A 14,764-nucleotide genomic window follows, 5' to 3' on the forward strand; every position below is an offset into this window, starting at 1 on the left:
ACCAGCAAAACCCTCATACAGACAGAAAGAAGCAGAAAAATTATACAAACATAGGGACATGGAATGTGAAAACCCTATTAAAAATAGGAAAATAAAGAGTCAAGAGGATATTTTTTTTTTCCGGCAACATAAATTAAGTTAAGGGGATAATAAATCCCGTATTATTTTACAGTCGGGTACGAGATCGAAATTCATCGAAATCTAAGAGTTTCATGCCGAAGAACTATCGGCGAATCCAAGCATAAGTCATCACTTGGGTAGTACAACGCTATGGCAACTCGTGTCAAAGGTGAAGCAAGCTCCGTCACTATCCTTAATATTTTCTCATAATGTAAAACGCAGCTCCTAGGAGATGTATTACTGTTTTACATTATGAGGAGAGGTCACTACTCAGACCAGTTTCGACCTTTATTGAGGTCTCATCAGTGAGTAGGTAGACATGGAATATCAAGGTTTAAGTGAACCGAACTTTCATATACCCCTGCTATTCCAGGTCTACCTACTCACTGATGAGACCTCAATAAAGGTCGAAACTGGTCTGGGTAGTGACCTCTCCTCATAATGTAAAACAGTAATACATCTCCTAGGAGCTGCGTTTTACATTATGAGAAAATATTAAGGATAGTGATGGAGCTTACTCCACCTTTGACACGAGTTGCCATAGTGTTGTACTACCCAAGTGATGACTTACGCTTGGACTCACCGATAGTTCTTCGGCATGAAACTCTTAGATTTCGATGGATTTCGATCTCCGAGTTTCGTACCCGACTGTAAAATAATACGGGATTTATTATTCCCCTAACTTAATTTAAGTCACCGGAAAAAGAAAAAAAAAATAGCCTCTTGGCTCTTTATCATAGTAATAATAATATATGGGTACACTGGTCTGGCAATTCGTTAGTAGGGGTATATGAAAGTTCGGTTCACTTAAACTTTGATATTCCAGGTCTACCTACTCACTGATGAGACCTCAATAAAGGTCGAAACTGATCTGGGTAGTGACCTCTCCTCATAATGTAAATCAGTAATACATCTCCTAGGAGCTGCGTTTTACATTATGAAAAAATATTAAGGATAGTAATGGGGCTTGCTCCACCTTTGATACGAGTTGCAATAGTGTTGTACTACCCAAGTGATGACTTACGCTTGGACTCGCCGATAGTTCTTCGGCATGAAACTCTTAGATTTCGATCTCCGAGTTTCGTACCCGTCTGTAAAATAATACGGGATTTATTATCCCCTTAACTTAAAAATAGGAAAACTTGAAAACATCAAAAAGGAAATGAAGAGGCTTAATATAGACATACTGAGAATATGTGAAACAAGATGGCAAGATCAAGGTGATTTCTGGACCGAAAAAATACAGGATAATATTCTCCGGAAGAGAAAAAGGAAAAGCAGGGATAGCAATAATACTCAAAAAACACTTAGGCAAAAAAGTAGCCACAGTTGGATTCCTTAGAGGTGTCATGTGATAATAATAAATCAGAACTAGCTATGACATCAGTTTACACTCTATGTAATATTTTACAACAAATTAACCAGGATACTTACTGCCATTTCACTGACCACAATTTCTCCTTGACACAATGGACAGTGAGTGACACGAAATTCACATTCATTTTCCATGTGAGAAATCAGCTTCTTATAAGGAATTTGTTGATCACAACCAAAGGAACAGGAGACAACTCTGAAGGTACATGCTTTTGTGTGATGCTAAAGTAAAATTGTACCTTTTAATGCATTATATAAATAAATATATATATATATATATATATATAGTGGCAAAATTATTAAAAGACTTAACAGGTTCTACAAACCCCTATATTAAGTATTCTGAACACTTTGTATTCTTTGTATATGATTAGCCGGCCTAGTTGGCCGAGCAGATAGCATTCCAGCCAAAAGGCTGCGGGTTGAAATCCCACCGTGGGAATGGATGTTTGTGATTGTCTGTGAAAATAGTAGTGATAGTGGTCAGCGGTAAATGGCATTAGTGTAGTTGATGAAAGTAGAGCAGTTCATTATAGTTGGATTGAGTGGTGGAGACAAAGAGTTGTGGAGTTGGTGCCCTCCCTCGATGAGTCTTTGGACTCCCTGGAGGTGTCGTAATAATAATAATAATAATTAAAGACATACATCTTCGATGGATGAAATTATGGTTAGTTTTGATTCAACTTCCCTCTTTACTAATATGCCCATCAAAGACTAGTTCTTTTACAAGACAAGTTATCTAGAAAGATATTCTTGATTTATTGAATAAATTCAGGTTACTTCGTGTTCAGAAATGCTATCTACAAACAGAAATTTGGCTTGGCCATTAATAACCCTCTGTCTCATCTGCTATCAAATATATACTTGGAAGCCTTTGAAGAAAAGGCCATGAATACCTTTCTATTAAAATAAGACTGTGAAAGAGATATATCGATAATGTTTTCTTGATTTGGAGCCATGGTCTAGACTCATTCCAAGAGTTCTTGAACTATCTCAACAATCACCACCCAAATATAAAATTGACCACGGAGCTAAAGTTAATGGTTCTCTTCCTTTTCTGAATGTTTACCTAGAAAAGGAAGAGAACCATTTACAAAGTTCATCATTATCCACCCCAAAAGCTTGGTATCATTTCTACATTGGGAACCTGTGCATGTACCTCATCAGCAAGAGGAAGGAATCATGAGGAATTAAAGTCACTTTTTTCAACTTTTCAAAAGAATGGTTATTGTAAACAGATCACTTCTTAACTCCTATTTAATCCACTTGCATGCCATGTTAAAATAACAATGATGCAAAAAGCTTTATTTCTCTGTATGTCAGCTCCACTACATCATGTTGGTAAAAATTCTCATGAAATATATGATCCATACTTTATTCACTCTCCTAAAACTTCAATCTTTGCTTTGCCCAACAAAACCAAACAAAGTATCCAGGTGTGTACAATCTTTGGTGTAGCCTGCAATATCCTGCATTACAGGCAAACAGAGAAATCAATTGAGCTTCTCAATCAATTTTGTACAGAAAAGAATGTTAGAGACATAACCTATGGTAGAACTAGGGTCTCAACTCTATCCAGTCATGCTCTTAATTCTGCTGATCCCAACGACAATCAATCCACAACACACCAAGTGAACTGGGATAGATTAGAAATCATATGATACTATGATGAGCTTGAAATAAAAATTTTGGAATGAACAGAAATTTTTCTCAACCTTGTCCACCTTAATATCAATCTTAGCTACCTTTCTGACTGTTACCCCTTTGCTATTTACCTACTGCATATACAGAGCCTCTGTAGCTCTGTTGGTATAGATCAGTGGTTCCCAAACTTTTTCGGGCCACTGCCCCTTCGAATCCATAAACTCATCGTCAGTGCCCCCGTGTCTTACCTGAATCCACCCTACATTCAGAAAAGCGATTCACACAACCCACAGAGGAACGGTAATAACATTTTAAAAACAAATATTAATTTATAATTTAAAGTTATTTTAAATCCAAAAAAAACGCATTTAACTTAATAGAAACTTTACATTAAAATCTAATAAAACATTGTATTATAAGGCTATTCAATAGCAGCTATTGACTTGAATGTTTTGAAAATCCTTAATGTGATGGATGGGCTTCATGGAGTGAATGGACTTCATGGAGACATAGTTTTCCTATGTCTGGTTTAATATAACTTAGCAGTAGTCTTAAATCTCCACGTTTATGGGAAATACTAAGGATAGTGATCGGTATTACTTCACTTTTACTACGAGTTGCTCCTGCCATGAAAAGTTTGCTTACGCTTTGATCCACCGAAACTTTTATAGTTTCTATATTTGGTATGAAACTTTTGTAGTTTCACTGAAACTCTTGTAGTTTCTCTATTCGGCATTGAATCCCATTATTTCAAAGCCGAATAGAGAAACTATAAGAGTTTCAGTGAAACTACAAAAGTTTCATACCAAATATAGAAACTATAAAAGTTTCGGTGGATCAAAGCGTAAACAAACCTTTCATGGCAGGAGCAACTCGTAGTAAAAGTGAAGTAATACTGATCACTATCCTTAGTATTTCCCATAATGTAAAAGACATCTCCTAGTGGGCATGCATAACATCATACATGTCCACTAGGAGATGTGTTTTATATTATGGGAAATACTAAGGATAGTGATCAGAGCTTACTCCATCTTTACCATGAGTTGCTCCTGTGATGAAAGGTTTGCTTACCCTTGGATCTGCCAAAACTTTTATAGTTTCTACATTCGGCATGAAACTCTTGTAGTTTCTCTGTTCGGCTTTGAAATCTCTTTGCAGAAAGAGCAGAGATCTCTTTCGACACAACCAAAACTCTTAATAAGATTTCTTAAATTTTGGCATCAGCTCAAAGTCATTTTGCAGCTCAATTAGTTTTTCCTCCATGGCTCCCACTACCTCAGTATCGGAAAATGGATTTATTATCTAATCTGGAACTTCCAATGAAAGTAAATCCTTGATCTACTTGCCTTGTCAGGATGTACCTTCTTCAAATGTTCAATTATTTTGGAAGGCTTCATGGCCTCATTTGAGAAGACCCTTTCACAAATTGGCACATTGGCAGCTGCTAGTTTGTTGGTGCTGGTATGCATCCATATTTTAGGTATTCAAAGCTATACTGCCTACATTTCTTCTTTGATGTATCTGCATCTGCCATTTCTATTCTGGAACATGCAGAAATAAGTGTATATACATATTTGAAAGCAGTTTTTATAAATAATAATCTTTATCTTTATATCCTCACACAATAACAGAACCTATAATTTGCCAAGCTGTGACACAACACTTACATAGCTAAATGCTTCACATTTTTGTTCAGTAAATAAGAATATGGGAAAATACATTATAACACACTCAATACTATTAAGGTAAAAAAGGACCACTTCAGAAATTACCAACAAAAAAATTCGAAAAATGTCTTGGAAATAGTATATGTCTTGGAAAACAACAAAAAATGTCTTGAAAACAACAATAACAATAATAACAATAATAATCAAACAGCTACAGTTAATTATTGCACATTTCAGCATTTTGCAGCATACCTTCAGTGTCCCCCTGCTGCCTGCTTGCCTCTTAGTGCCCCCTTAAGTAATCAACCGCCCACTTTGGGAACCACTGGTATAGATGAAGCCCTTTGGTTGGAAAAACCTGGGTTCAATTCCTGTCCATGGTGTGAGGAACTTTATCTGATCTCTTTCGACTAAAGGATTTTTTCACCCGGAAACTCAGGTTTTTGTCCCTCGGAACAGACAAACTGGCTCGTGAACACACGCACAGATTTACAGTTATAAAATACATACTTACTCCCTTCATTAGGAGGGCTCAACCAGCCCTAAGAGTGGAAGAACAGGAGGAACTCCATACAAATAAATAAATAACTGCATATATGAGATGATGACCTCATTCAACAATGTAGTGAGATAAAGAATTCCTTCAAATGACAGCAATTGATTTTTTATATAATATTATGGCAGCTGCACTCGAGTAATGTTGATAACTCTGTCAACATTACTTGATTTTTTTTTACCTGATTTTTTACTCTTCTATGTCATGCACCCAATAAAGTCTTCTAGCAAGAAGAAACTAGTTATGGCTTTTCAGAAATAAATAGATCTTATTCTATTTTTTGTTCCCTGTCGACTTCATAATCATACAAGTTTTTTTTCTAAATATCCAATAACAGGAAAAGCTCGTGTCATCAAATATATAATATTAGTATTACTTTGAAGCTTCCATAGAGTCCAAAGAATCACTGCAGAAGTTGAACACTTGCAGATCACAATAACTAAACTACCTTACCTTAAACACATTCAATGTTGAAGTATTCACCATTCACTCTCACAATGCATTCCCCTCATTAACTACATGCCAACAAAAAATCTCCTTCTGACTTCCTCTCACATGACCTTTGTATAATTTCCAGAGATAACCTCTCCTGAGACAGTCTTGATTATTCAACTCTGCACTCTTTCCAATTTCCATATTACCATCCTGGTTAGCCAAGTGGTTAGTGTATCTGCTCTCCAGCCAAAAGGCTGCGGGTTCGAATCCTGGTGTGGGCATGGATCTAGTGGTGGTGGTGGTTGGTGGTAGATGGCACTGGGGTAGTTGTGGTCAGTTGGTGGATTGAGTGATTGAGACAGAGTTTGTACAGCAGGTGCCCTCCCTCGATGAGTCTTTGGACTCCCTGGAGGTGTCAAATAATAATAATAATAAAGCCAGGTGACCAGATCTATGCACGGAAATCCAAGTCATGCCTAATTAGTACCTTATACAATGTAACTATCACCTATTTATCTGTGCATGTCAGCATTCTTTGCATTATAGCAGCCATTTTCTAGATAACCCTTACAACTTTTGCAATATGTCCCCTGAACTTCAGTTCCCTATCCACCAAGATTCCCAGATTATTTGCCTCCTGCAGGAGTTTGAGGAAAACAGTGATGCCAGGAGATCAGCTTTATCTTTGGGCTAAGTAACAGTGGAGTGGTGCCTTCAGGGTGAGAGAGAGAGAGAGAGAGAGATGGAAGTGTAGGAGAGCAGAAGTTGCATATAATGTCTAAGCGAGGTCTGATTAGTGTGTTAGACAGCGGAACTATCACTTCCTTATCATCTCCAGGGTTGTTCACATTATAGCACAATTTTCTGGGTAATCCTTACAATTTTTGCAACATGTCACCTAAACTTCAGTTCCCTATCTGACAAGATTCTCAGATTCCTTGCCTCCTCCACCTCCTGAAGCAAAGTTCCTCCGATATAGTAAAGATCATTTCTTCTTTTCTCGCCAAAGTGCATAATTTTACACTTGGCAACATTGAAATGACATTCCCGTTCTTTGACCCAGAGTACTAACCTATTCAAATCCTCTTGTAACAATATCACACTAGAACTTCATTAAACATTGCTCTTCCTAATTTAGCACCATCGACAAACAACTGAATATCTCCTTTCACACAATGAACTATATCAATGATATACAGGTATCCCTTGCTTAATGCGGGATTTGATTAAAGGCGGAAAAATTAATTGTGACAATCCCTTTATATACGCGGCAAGAGTTTTAATTAACGAGCCTTTAAATTTACCAAAATTCCACCAAATACGACATCACTGCTGCAACCCATGGACATGGCGTCATTGCAACTTTCAAAGCCTATTTTCTTAAAAAGACATTCTCAAAGGCGGTAGAAACAATGGGAGAAATGCGATTAGGCTCCAAGAATTTTGGAAAAATTTTAACATAACATGCAACTGAAAACATTCACAATTCGTGGGAGCAAGTGTCTTCTAGCTGCATGAGAGCTATTTGGAAAAACCTTTTGCAGAATGATCTAATAACTTGGGTGATTTTCAAATTCCTGTGAACAATGTGGTTGAAGAAATCATTGCAATTGGTGAAGACCTTGGTTTTAATGGTATTGATGCAGAAGATGTTAAAAAATTATTGGATTCAAATTCAAAAGATTTCAGTGACAACGTCTCCTTGAAATTGAACAACAACGTACATATAAAGACAACAAACAAATGGAATATGGAGATGAGGTTCCAAAGGAGATAATAATCAAAAAACTGGATGGAATATTTCACAGTTTAGAATCGCTTAAGCAGCAAGTAATGGATATGGATCCAGATGCTAATTGAAGAATTCTTGTTTGCTGATGTCTAGAGAGTCATTTTGTTGTTATTGTAGAATTTATGCTGATAGGAAAAAACGAAAACTGTTCAAATGACTCTTGATAACTTTTTTAATAAAAAATTGCAGTACTAATGTAGGTACAAGCATTTATTAAACATTTACTTTGCATTTATTTATTTTTTTATCTTTCCTAAAAGAGTACCATATAAAACAATTTATTAATACAGTAATCGATCATAGACAAATTGTAATTTTTACCATTGATTATTATATTTTATTAATATGATTTTGATATACTCAGTAACACTGAGGAATTAATTAATTGCATTAATCAAGGGATACCTATAAATTAAACAACAGTGGTCCAAGAACAAAACTCTGCAGTACCCTACTTATCACTTTCCTTTTTGGGACACTGCACCTCCATACACAACTTGCTGGCTCCTATCAATAGCCATTCATGTAACCAAGCTACCAAATGACTATCCTTCTCCATCCTACTCAATTCCAACAGTAGTTTATCATGCAGTACTCAACAAAATGCTTTAGCAAAATCCAGATAAATCATGGTATAAGCATCTCCTCCATCCAATACACTATTTATCCTATTATAAAATACAACCAAGTCATTAAATAAAGCCATGCTGCACTCTCATAACATTTCCATTCTCATCAATCCACATTTGTATTCTGTCTCTAACCAGCCTCGGTAAGACCTTCACCACTACACTTGATACACACACTGGCCTATAGTTTGATACTACTGACTTGAATTTTCTCTTATGCAGTGGCACTGTTTTCTCCTCTTTTCACTCTTCTGGGATTATTCCTGATGATGTCAGACATTGAACAACAATCAACAGCACTGCCAGCTCTTTTGCATGTGGTAATATCCCATCCAGTCCCACAGCCTTATTAACATCAAGATTACTTAATATTCTAATCACTTACCATTCTTGGACTGTTATTGTTATTCAACACCACTCTTAACCTCAACCTTCCCCCTACACATTTCCACTATGTCGTCAGCAGATGTGACTTGTGTTCTATCTCTAGGAGCTAAAGTCAGTGTTCCATATTCATCTTTTCTTCTACTAGTAACATAACTGTAAAATTCTCTAAGGTTTTCCTTTACTGCTTCAGCTAATCTTTTATATACCAATTTCTCTTTTCTTAGTACACTTGCCACCTTCCTAGCTTGTACATTACACTTCCTCATGCTGCTGAGGGGTACCCTGTTCTTTATATCTCCTTCATAACATCCTTTTTCTCAGAAACTCCTGCATAATTTCATGATTCATCCAATTTCCTCCTGCTTTATTTATTCTCCAAACCTTAGGAATGCAATCTAACATTACCATAAATAACTGATTCTGGATTAAGCCTCAGGCACTGCAGATTTCTCTCCCTTTCAACTGATGAAGCCACTCCACATCAGCAGTATGTTTCCTTAATTTATCATAGTCTCCCTACTCTGTAATTCCACACATCTCTCTTGTTCTGTGAAGATTGTACCAGCCTATATACTCATGTCGAAACCACATGATCTCTCTCTCTCCCCCCCCTCCCCAATTGGTGGCATTGTGACATGACTTCATCTGTTAAAATAACAACATGAAAAGTACATTGCGCACAATAATGAGAAACAGAATAAAGATCTAGAAGAGTAAGAAGTAATAAAAATGAAAAACTAGATAACACGTTTAAATTTCAAAATGATATATATTAGCTTAAATTAATGTCACTTACCTGAAAGCTTCATAATAAACTAAATATGTGCAGTCCATACCATTAAAATCAAAATTAATCTGAAAACTTCACCAGTCAGCCAACTTTATATTTAGTCAACTCTGCTTACAAAGAACACAAGTGATGAACATCAGTCAGTATTAGGAATAGCAGCTTCCAATTAGGAAGCTGCTATGAATGTCAGCTTCCTAATTGGAGAGAGAGACCCAATGATATACAGTTGCATAAACTGATACTGTTCTCCTAGAACTGTAAATTGAAGAACTACCTCATCTTGTGTTATTATTATTATTATCAATGTGTTTGAAAGATTATTTATTGATAAGGTAAAACATTCTAAATTTGTGATTTAGAATTCAAGTTTTTGACCTAAATTGTACTGATTGTGATATCATATGCTATAAAATTCATTTTGTTATCAATGTAGATTTTGTAACAATGAGCTTAAAACGGTTATTGATTCTATGTGACTTAGGCAGAGACTTTTTTGTAGTTTGTTATAGTGCATTATTTCATTATATGGGATAAGTGTGCATCTAGTGTATATATGTGAGTCTGTTGGGTGTGTCTACACATACATGTACACACATACACTTCTAGAAAAATAATTTTTATAATGTATTGTAATACAAATACCAACTAGTCAGAGAACTGTAGCTAATCAGTGCTATTACACAATCTCTTTCGAATAACAAGTAGGTCTCAAGTTCATCCAAGAAAATTATACAAGAGTTGGTTCTTCTTTATGTCAAGAGTAGCAAGGAGTATACTGGATAATTCAAGTTACAAGTAATGTTAAGACTAGATTGGACACCCCATGGAGAGAAAAAGAGAAAGATTATCATATCATAATGATGAAACAGATTATCCTTCAATCATGAGGCACTGACTCCATAGGGGATTGCTATTATTATTCATTATTAATTTACCTTAATATGAAAAGGTATGTGTGAGCCAACATAGATTCTGTATATATAAAATGGGGTGGTGGTGGGTGCTGCACATTGGTCATTGTAAAAGCTGCAAAAAAGATGTCAATTTTATATTTAATGTTTGGCAATATTGACTGAGTTACCATGAGATATTTGAGTGTGGAATGCTGGGTTTGGTAGAATTTATAAGGCTATATTACTTTAAAATCATTGTTTCTTGTTAGTACTATGATACAATATGGTGGTGATAGATTGTTGCATAGGGTGATGCAAAAGACAAGTGAATGGTGGAGATTTTTCAAAAATATGATGATACCATGAATGTGGTATTTATATATGGGAAGATGTTGTGGATGTTTATATAGAGAGGCTGAATCAGAGATTTTACATGGCAAATGAGGCTGATGGCAAACAAGCTTGTGTGACTAACGATAAGATAGCAAAAGTGAACAATAGCAAGAGAATGATGTAAGATTTGAAAGATAAGTAAGTTAAGATGAGACAAGAGATGAAGGGAATGCAAAGTGAAATGAAAAGAATTGTAGATATATATGGAAGAGCAAAAAAGATGGGAATGAACGATGTTGGTATGAAAGAGAAAATGAGAGACTATAGATTATATTAGAAAGACTAAAGATTATTAGAGGTGTGCATACAGTTTGTTTTTTGGGAAGTAAAATGAATAGAATGAGGCTTAAATATAAGGAATAAGCAAACAAAAGAGATGATAATAGTAGTAGTAGGTACAAATGAGAATCGGGAACAAGGAGAATGTAACAGTGAATATCAGAAAGTTTCCGTGAAGGATAAAAGATAATAGTATGATAGGAAAGGTAGTCAGTGTATTGCCCAGGTATGACAGCAATGAGATGAGGCAGAGAGCAAGGGTTATGAATTCATACAGAAAGGCTTAGGTGTTATTCATTATCCATAATAAAGCTTAAAGGTATAATTAACATCAAAAGGAAAAAATACATTTATTAAACTCACTAATATTTTGCTAGTTTTCTATCCAGCATCATTAGAGCAGAATGAAAATGTAGGCACATAGCACTAAACCATTTAATTGTAGAAACAATTTAAATTGTAACTGACACCTAATGTCCTTATGTGGCAACCTCTATGATTCAGATAACTACAAAGTTAATTCAGAGAAGTATGACTATTAGGTCTTAAAATGACAGTCTCCCACATCTTTGGTAAATTAATGTAACCATAATGGTTGAGGTTGGGAGAGAGCTTCATAGCTGATGCTGATTCTAAAAATAGTTTCTCAAACCTGTAATGACTTCTATGTAATAAAAATGTTTTTCTCCATCTAATCCTATGTGAAGGAGTATTCAGAGCATGATCTGCCAATCTTGACTTGCCATACAGATGATCCCATACATAACTTTTATGTTCTTCAAGGTTAATTCATCTACCAATCTGTCCAAAATAGAAACTTGCAGGTGCAAGAAACTTTATATACTCCTTAATGTTCAAGAGGATGCAGTCGATCTTTAAGAGAATGCATAAAAGTAGCTAGTTGAATGAAAGTTTAGAAAGTGGTATGGAGATCATATTTGCAAAGAATTTTGGCTATTTTTTTCTGAGGCACTCTTAACATATGGAATAGGAATGGTTTTGCTGTGATCCTGTGTGATGGGTGCAGGAGGGATGAGAGGATGCATGTAATATTATGCAATACTTTCAAACCTTTTATTCAGCGCTATTTTTATATGTTCTACTAAAGATCGACTACATCCTCTTGAACATCCAGAAGTGTATAAAGTTCCTTGTGCCTGCAAGTTAGTCTACTTTGGATAGACTGGTAGATCAATTAACAAACGCCTTGAAGAACATAAAAATTACATACGAGATCATTTGTAGGCAAGATGGAGAAAAACATCATTACATAGAAGTCATTATAGGTCTGGCACTGGGGTCTACTTAGCAAACTGCCATCCACACTCTGCAACTGGACTGCCAACTTTCTCACTGGCCATTCACTATGTGTCATGGCAGACAGTTTCCTCTCATCAGATTTCCCCACCAATGCATGAGTACTCAAAGGTTCCTCTCTGCTTTCATCCACTCTCTTCCTCCTCTGTATAAATGATCTGCTCTCACAGATTTCCAATCCTGTCTGTTGCTTTACTGATGACAGTACACTCCATTCCTCCTTTTCATTTGACTAACCATGTAGTGCTGAAGTATTAGAATCTTCAAGATCCACCATGACCATTCACCTGAAATCTGATCTCCTAGCTATATTCCAATGGGGCAAGTTTGTCTTTTCCCCACTGGAATATAGACTTCAATGCCACCAAAACTCAGTCCTGTTTGATCTCTCGCAAGAAAGAGCTTACATCTCTCCCCTCATCTTCAATAATAGTGAGATATCCAAACATGATCAGATTTCTCTTCCTCCAATCTTTTCTGGCACGCATTTCAACCTATAAGCTATAGGTTGCCACCAAAAAACTTGGTGTAGTTTTTTTTTGCACAAAACACTACTTTCCACCTTCATAGCTGCTAACTCTAACAAATCCAAAATTCACCCAATTATGGAATATTGCTCCCATATTTCTTGTGGTGCACCTCAAGATTGCTCAATTCTATCTAGAACATAAATTAAAGATACCAGGAAATTATATACTTGGTTTAATCCTTTATCTAAGTGTAAGCAAACAAGTTTGCCCCTGAACTATTTTCAGGACTGTGACAACTCGCATAAAAAAGCTCATGACTTCACATCACTTGCCTTAGTATCCTATAATGTAAAGCACATCTCCTTTCAAACAAGTATAATGCTATGCATTATGGGAAGGGTTCACTACCCAGACCAGTTTCGACCTTTATTGAGGTCTCATCAGTGAGAGCCAGACCCAGAGGTGATACTAAGGACGCAGAACATATATGGTGCAGAGGGTGAAGCTTGACGCTTTTCATATTCCTTGTTGTCTGTTTCGGGAGCAGTGATGGGAGAGATTTGTGAGCTATTTTAGCTTGCCCTGAGTGGGCAGAAGTGGTTATTCGTCGTTGGGTGTTAGGATGGCTTTCGGTCTTTTATGTTTCCAGTAGTCATTACCGTCATAGTTTCCGGCTTGTTATATCAGTTGGTTTGGATGGATAGATGTCTTCATAAAGAATTTTTCTGCTAGGGAGCGTAGTAGTGGAGAGATGTAGGGGATATTTGTGTCCCGGTGGATCTGGGCATTCCTGATGAACCACGGGGCGTCCAGAATCATTCGCAGGCATTTGTTCTGTAGTCTTTGTAGCTTGAGGATGTTTGTCTTGGAGGTATGGCTCCAGGCTGGGCAGGCGTATATGACTGTGGGACGGATCACTGTCTTGTACAGTAGTATTTTATTTGTTGAGCTTAGTTTGCTGTGTCTGTTGATCAAGGGGTATAGCTGGGCGATAACTTTTGAAGCTTTGGTGCATATGCTCTTGATGTGGCTGTTGAAGCATAATCGCTTATCGAGAAGTATTCCTAGGTATTTTGCTTCAGTTTTCCAGGGAATTTTAGAGTTGAACAGGGTGATGTCTCCTTTGGGGGATGCTCGTCTTCTTGTGAAAAGTATCATTGTACTTTTCTGGGGGTTTAATTGTAGTCGCCAGTCTTTAAACCATTTTTCTAGATTCAGGATGGTGTCTTGTAGTTTTTTGGTGACGAGAAGTGTTGACGAGATCTGGCTAGAATAGCCGTGTCATCAGCATAAAGGGCGATGGTGGATGTGAGAGGATTTTGAGGGATGTCTGCCATAAGGTTGAAGTAATGCAGAAGTCATATTTTTATATACAAGTAGCCAAAATGTGTCAACACCTTATTATTAAAATACTTTGGATTAGCGAAAGTTGTTGGAAGTTTTTCCACTTGGTTATACTATAAATTAAAGATACCAAGAAATTATATACTTGGTTTAATCCTTTATCCAAGTGTAAGCAAACAAGTTTGCTGACATAATGTATAGCATTATAGATGTGTTCAAGGAGATGTGCATTACATTATATGATACTAAGGCAAGTGATGTGAAGTCATGAGCTTTTTTATACAAGTTGCCCAGTCCTGAAAATAGTTCAGGCACAAACTTGTTTTCTTACACTTGGATAAAGGATTAAACCAAGTATATAATTTCTTGGTATCTTTAATTTATAGTATAACCAAGTGGAAAAACTTCCAACTATCCAAAACATGAAAACATGATGAAACGGATTATCCTTCAATCATAAGGCACTGACTCCATAGGGGATTATCATTACTCATAATATGAAAAAGTGTATCTGTTATCAATCTGGGTAATTAATGATTCCTCTCTTACATACCCACTTCAATCATTCTCACAGGCATTCAGTTTCTGCTTTATGCCTCTTCTACAGATACTTTCATAGACAGTGCTCTGCTGAATCCCTCCACTCTCCTCCAAAATCAGTAAAGCAAGAACCA

General features: G+C 36.4%; 1 protein-coding gene across 2 annotated transcripts in view; it reads right to left on the bottom strand.

Moving 5' to 3' along the window:
* Positions 1-14,764, bottom strand: part of LOC150108178 (TNF receptor-associated factor 3-like) — a 396,437-nt gene that overhangs the window by 321,486 nt on the left and 60,187 nt on the right. For both annotated transcript variants that reach the window (XM_090415633.1, XM_090415632.1), the window contains exon 4: positions 1,555-1,716. In XM_090415633.1, the coding sequence (XP_090271759.1) occupies positions 1,555-1,716 (162 nt within the window). The remainder of the gene's footprint in view (positions 1-1,554; positions 1,717-14,764) is intronic.

This window comes from Typopeltis vanoorti, chromosome 3 (genome assembly GCF_054136105.1).
Source record: "Typopeltis vanoorti isolate ZY-2024b chromosome 3, IOZ_Tvanoo_1.0, whole genome shotgun sequence".
Lineage (NCBI taxonomy): Eukaryota > Metazoa > Arthropoda > Arachnida > Uropygi > Thelyphonidae > Typopeltis > Typopeltis vanoorti.